General features: G+C 35.6%; 1 protein-coding gene across 1 annotated transcript; it reads right to left on the reverse strand.

Annotated features, from left to right (window-relative positions):
• Positions 1-179: 179 nt before the first annotated feature.
• On the reverse strand, positions 180-6635 carry LOC107804771 (choline transporter protein 1). The gene is made up of 10 exons (XM_016628702.2): positions 6155-6635; positions 4898-5256; positions 4569-4714; positions 3961-4144; positions 3655-3728; positions 3452-3565; positions 2185-2541; positions 1578-1838; positions 1031-1258; positions 180-609 (listed from the first exon to the last, which is right to left on the reverse strand). The coding sequence occupies exons 1-10, from the start codon at positions 6346-6348 to the stop codon at positions 424-426; spliced, it is 2103 nt and encodes a 700-aa protein (XP_016484188.1). The 5' UTR covers positions 6349-6635; the 3' UTR covers positions 180-423.
• Between the last annotated feature and the right edge of the window lie 354 nt (positions 6636-6989).

Consider the following 6989-nt stretch of genomic DNA (forward strand, 5'->3'; position numbering starts at 1 on the left):
AAAATGAATTTGTTTAACATGGATCGAGCTATCTCCGCAGGGAGGATTGAGGTAGTACGCATCTTTTCCGCCAAACTTTTCATTCCAACAAGCTTTGGAAAATATTCATCAATATCTTAATTTTCATTGTCCATAACTCTGTTGTAATGTGCAGAAATGGCAATAAAAAAAATTGCATGTTACAGCCAAAGCCAACTCTTATTATCATTGGGCATATGCCCCGATTGAAGAGATTGCAGAGTTTGCTTGATCTAATTTGGACTTAAAATTATTTACAACTATAAGATACAAAATCTATCAAAAAGGCTAAAGAGCAAGTTAGAGAAGGAGCTAACAAAAACACTCAATTAATTTAGATGACAAGCGATTACACCTGAAATGATAACATTCAAGCTAATGCAGGAGATATCATCTGGAGATTGATCATTGTGTAAGTCTTTGCATCTCATTTTGGTCATTCAAAGTCTCAATAAGAAGAGGAGGGGCGTATTGGGCGGTTCCTTGGTGCTCCTCTGAGTCTTGGCAAAATGAAAGTATTATGGTATCAATTGACATCTCCACAACGGCAAAGAAAAGAGTTGCCACAACGTAGCCAAGACTCCAGCAGACCTGCATTAGAAACACGGATCAAGCTAGAGATACTACACTTAATTATCTAGGCATTTACAGATTCACTGCAGCAACATATGTTATGTATCAGTTAGTCTTGCATCATTATCATAAGCAATCATCAAGTGAAATCTTCTAACCACACCTTTCCTGAATAGTATTCTGTAAGTTTATGTATATAGGTCTTCTTTCTCTGTGTCTAGCTCTACACGTTGCATAATTTGAAGTGGTAATAAAATTGCTCAAAGGATCTGAGCACCTTGTTGAAGTGATAATAAAATTGCTCAAAGGATCTGAGCACTTTGTTGAAGTGGTAATAGAATTGCCCAAAGGATCTGAGCACTTTCTTAATTATTAGTTTTGTAAAATAGATAGTTGCATCTACTTAAATGGATAATCCAACCAACAGAATTAGACTTACCAGCACTGGGAATATTGGGGATGAGATCTTGTTATGTCCAGACTTGTACTTGTGAGTATCCAACATGAGAAAAGCAAAAAGTGCACTTGCAAGACTGACACACAGCTTCCCAAGAAAGAGAATAACATCGCCAATGACATTCACCTTTCCGATCCGAAGGATGTTGCTGATAATGAGATCAGTTGCAATCTCAGAAGACTTGAAAAAGCTCTTTCCTGTTATAGCTATCTGCAATGTATCACAAGCACCATCATAACTGATGCTGTTACTACAAGTCAAGATCATGCATACAATGATGTCATGTTCTTGTTAATTTAACGTACTAAAAATACGAGTTGAGACCTAATTAGAATTTCAAATCCCATCATAGATTTGAGAGAAACAACAGGCATTACCCGCTTCTAAAAACAAACAATTTAATATCATGTCAGGACACTGAAAAATTTAGCATAAAAAATTGCTAAACTCAACAAAATGTCATGTTTTCCCAAGCATACTGCACTAAACTTGAGGAACATCAAATGGGATTGCAACACTTATTACTTACCAAGATGTAAGCATTACGATTCACAGATTTGATGATCCAACTAATACACCGCAGGCAACCTTGTGAGGAATTATATACCATTCTTCCAACCCAACTTTCTGGTGCTGAATTAGCAACTTTAAGTTTACGCCGGAGTGCTTCAAGTAGAAACCTGATAGACTCTATAAAAGAAACAATCAGCGAACCAAGAGCAACAGATCCAACGCTGTAACGTATAAGCCGCTTCATAGAGGAGAACACTGGGAGAAATGAAATTTCTGGCTGCACTTGCAAAAATAGAAGCTAATCAGTCAGCAGAACATACCCGAAAAATTACTCTTGTATTAAATCAGGAACCTTTTTATCCCAATAATATATGAAACAGGCTACTAAAGCTGATTGCATGCGAGTATCAAACAATAAACATGATTAAGCGAAGAAATAGCAGAAATTCAGAATGATTTGGAAAAAAACATGTAATGATAATTGAAAGAAAGTAATATGGACTAATAAGAGTAGGTTAAACTTCACAAAAGATGAAATAGTTCTGAAATGTAGAGATGAAATTATTCATGTATATATGTTCAAATGCATTACTGGAAAAATAAGAGTAGAATTTATGACCTACCAATGTTCCGCCTCGAGACCAATAGTATGTAGCAACAGAGCCTGCAATAACCGTTGCAGAGCTTGCCACGAAAAACTGTGTGGCCCAATAGCAGCCAAACAAGTGGAAAAGAATTGCAACACCAATATGAGAAGTATACTGGATACTGTATCCACAGCAACGATCGCAGCTCACTCTTTTTGATTTGAGATCATACGCACAGCAGTTGGTGTTGCAATCATTCTGGACAATTCGTCCAGAACTAAAAAGATGAAGTGCAGCTGAAAACCAAAACATGTAGAAGATTGCTAGGATAGCATATGGAATGATGGGGAAAATTATTAGTGCTTGTACTTCTCCAATAACCTTAGCAGCTACCTGCAATTTAAATGCTCATTTATCATTTTAAGTAAATTTATCTAGAGATAAGAAGCTTAATACTCAACCCATGAACAGAAAAGAAACCAAACTGCTATTAAGTCAATTCCTTCATTATCTAGGGAATATAAATTAAGATGAACTACTCTTCTAGGTCAACGTTTTGCCTCAGAGAGCAGATGACGTGTTTCTTAATGTAATCTTTATTCTTATGGTTATTCTGGTGTTAGTATAAATTTGACTTCATGAAGATACAACTGAAATAAATGCAGGCGTACAAAACCTGTAATACCAAGAAATAGTCAAAAAAGCTACTTGCTCTTTTTCTGCAAATAGGAAAATTCTCTCTGTATGGACATAAACTAAGTAATTATCTATAATATCCAGAATCTACCGCATGCTTCTCGTGTTTTTGATAGTCTTTATCTTCTTTTTTTAAAAGAAAATTAGAAGACATTTATCTAGCAAAAGGCAGTTATAACATTCTTTTGTGTATGTGGGGGTCATCATTTCCATGTAAAAGGGCAGAATAAAATCATGTTTAGTTTAATACTCCATCGTGAAGGGCTAAAATATAGAGAGGAAAAAAGGTGTAGAGGGTGTTACTCCTCTGAACGCATATAACACAGTGCTATAAGGCTGATTGTATATTTTTGCTGTATGTTTGGTGCGGAAGTGAGTATGCTCGGGAGGCTGAATCACAGATAGATTTTGTAGAGTCCTTCCACTGTTAGAAAGAACTACACCTTTTGCTTTTTGCTTTTTTCCGTTTGAATGTACATATATTACACTGTAATTTACAGCACCATCTTAGTGCTGATTATTAACGAAATTACCCTTTTATAGCTTAATAAAATGATAATAACAACATGGTGCTATATGGCTCAGAAAGGGAGAGAGATGGACTTACCTTCAGGACAGAAGTAGCCATAAGGATACGTCGCACTATGGCGATGGATGACAAGACCGAAATAATCATCACAGCAGTCATGAGAACCGCAGCAGCATGGAGGTGACTTATTTCCTACCAAGTAGATAATTTGATTAAATGCTACACCAACCGAAAAGCAAACTATTACATAGAGAATGGTAAAACTGAAAAATCAAGCATACCCTTGCAGACACATGATAATACGGATCATGTTCACCAATGATGGGGGAGATAGAGTCATTGCCAATCCATCCAGCTTGATAGGAAAGGAGGATAGTTTTGTCAGTGTACTCGATGGAAACATATGATGTTCAATTACACAACAAACATAAGATAGAATGCAGGACTTAGAACTTCAAATAGGGAGCATAAATTTTGTCAGAGTGTGCTTCATCTCAATTACAAACTGGATATAGAACTGAAAATTGACATGAATTACTATTAAGACATAACAACCGGAAGGAAAACATTAAGAAACAGGGCCTAACCTTTCAAGTAGTAGAACATTGTGACTGAAATAATAAGGGCATTAAAGAGGACGACAGTTATCCAAGGCATTGCAGCCACTAAGTGACGAATCATCAAAAGCCATATCACTGATAGAAACACTGGCAAAATCCCTCCACAAACAATCAACACTCCCCATGACTTACCAACATCAGCTACATATCTCTGCAAATGAGACTCAGATGTGAAATTTGAACTCTTAAATAATAGAATATCTTACCATAGAGAATACGAGTGAGACACCAAGTTTGATATAATATGTGTTACTTGAACATTTCAGGGTTCCGCTCTTTTAGTCATCGTTTGACCATTGACTACACAGGTCAAATGAAACATGTTTGTTGTTTATGAAAATGAGTTACACTTTTAGTGATTGAAAAAAGAGATCCTCAGTTTTTGTGGATATGAAAAGGAACACCTTTTTTACATGCTCTTATGTATCCTGATGCAGTTCCAAGTGAAAACGTCATCTACAGCCAATGAAACGGGTAATCTACATCTCTTGGGTGTCTCATTTTTAATACAAATTTCAAAAGTATTTTAGCTGAGTACTTTACAAGAAAAACAAGAGAATAGTAAGTCACGCAACCTTTAAGACCAACGATCGAGAGTTAATTAAGCCATGGATGGATTTATCGACTGCAATGTCCTCAACAATGTTAACACCGCCCATCTCCCTCCAATGCCGCAAAGACACATTCGATGCACGGGCAATAAGCTGGCAGCTCCAATAAACTGGCACAAAACATTAGAAGATCGAAAAATAAATTAAATATCTCAAGACACTCAAAACTTCCAACAGGAAATTAAACATCTCAAGTACTTAAATCAATCACAACTACTTAAACAAACAATATGCTTGACATTTCATGCCACAAATGTCTTCCACAATTAATTTGCTCATCTGTTTTCACTTACCATTAACACTTGGAAATATGACAGGGTAACAAGGACCTTGAAGCTGAAGAGAAGTGTTTCTTAGGTCCGGAGTAAGGTCTGCAAAATAATCATAATTCCTATCGATCCAGTCATCTACTGACATACGAACCTCGCCCTCCGGATAGTCACACACCCAATTTAGAGAATCTTCTGATGGGATAGGGCAGTCCATTAAGCAAATGGTCCTGGCATTAGAAATCTTGGCCTGGTTATCTTTTGAACCACTTTCATAAACTTGATTAGGGTTCAACCAGTATCTGAGTTCCAATTCACGAAGATCTGGATCGGCATGTCTATCACCACAAACATTGCCTTTATAGTCCAGCCCATATGTTAGCCTGCTAAGCCAGATCAGATGCATTAGCAATATGACAAATAGTGAACTAGTATATCGGTAGACAAGCGTAAGATATTAGTTGCATGGACAGGGTGAAAACAGCTCCTATGATAGAATTCTATTTAGAGAAAAGAACCGTCCATAGTTGAGTAAGCAGAATATTGAAAGCTATTGTTGATGAAATAATTAAGTAGATATAAGTGTGCTTTCTCTAAAAGCTTAATCTTTTAAATGAAACGGTTACACAATTCAATATAGTATCAGAGAACAGTTCAGGATTCGAGTTTCAGCGCCACCTATTATCAAAAAATATTTCCAGAAAAAAATGAACACAATTGAGTAAATATAAGCATACATTCTCTAAAACCGTAAGCATTTAGCTGAGATGGACACACAATTCAACAATTCTGCAATTCCTGATTTTCCCCTCTAGAAAGGGCATTATCTTGTTTCCAAAACAAGGAGTTTATGTATACAATCTTTAACTGAAAACTTAGGACATAAGCTCAGGTTCCTTTAATGACAATCTCAATTACAAAGAGCCAAAAAGAACAAATCTTGGACAAGAAAAAGAACATTCTTTTTTTGACTTGTGTCAAAAGTTGTTGCATTCTTTTCACCCTTCACAAGCATAACAAGGTAGCATCTGAAACTTGCATTCATCACAACAACATTTTCAAAGAAGAGGTGAATTAAAAAGCATATATGAAGCTCATAAAACCCCAGATTAGAGTAACTCAAGATGCAACAAAAAGAAGGACAAAAAAGAACAACTTACACTAAACACATTAAACTAACAGATCAAAATGTAAAAGACTTCACGGACACATTTGGGCTATGAAAAGCAGTAAAAAGCAAGCAGCTTTATCATTTCTTTTTTACTTTTCTTTGTGTTTTACCTCAATGGGTTTCCCTGGTTAAATCCAAAGCTGGAATTGACAATCATAGCAACCCAGAAAGCAATGAAGATAACAAGAAACACAACATCTCTACATTTCCTGTTGTGTTTGATTATACCATCCCCTGTTTGGGTTGTACCATCGCTTGAAGGGTGCCTCCCTATTACTGCCCCTAAAGGTCCTCTCATTTTCATATATATTTTGCAAATCTAAAGAATGAAGTAGAAAAAAAGGGTTTTATAGAAATGGGGTTTTGGTTTTGCACACAGATAAAAAGAAGCAAGATGAAAAAGAGTGTGTGTGGGGGGAAGAACAGAAGAAAGAAGCAGAAAAGGAGAGTGTGAAAAGGGACAGGGGTTTATGGGAATATTTTCTGCTAATTAGTCCCACCAAGTTCTGATTAAAAATGTTATACTTTTTGTGTGATGAAAACTTTTTTAATTAATACTAGTAAGTGTTAAGACAAAGATTGTATTGGATATTTTTTAAAGGGTAAGAGGACAGAATCTAATGCCACCAGGTGAAGGGGGACTGGTTTGGTTTGAGCTTCATTTATGTTTTTTCTTTTCTTAAACTTTTTAGATAAGACCCTTGTAAGTTAGTATAATACTAGAATTGCCCAAATAAATACTCTATCTATTTAGGAAATACGGAGTTAGATTGCTCAATAAAACTTGATTTCGATTCTTATAATTAGATTGCTTAACTATCATTAAAAATAAATTTTAATTTTAAAAGACAAAAAGGCTTTATTTCTAGAAATAATTTTCTTTTTCAGTAAAACAGTCCCAATGGTGTAAATAGCATTTTAAATGAAAGAATAATAACATCTATA

The sequence above is a fragment of the Nicotiana tabacum genome, chromosome 10 (assembly GCF_000715075.1).
Source record: "Nicotiana tabacum cultivar K326 chromosome 10, ASM71507v2, whole genome shotgun sequence".
Classification (NCBI taxonomy): Eukaryota; Viridiplantae; Streptophyta; class Magnoliopsida; order Solanales; family Solanaceae; genus Nicotiana; species Nicotiana tabacum.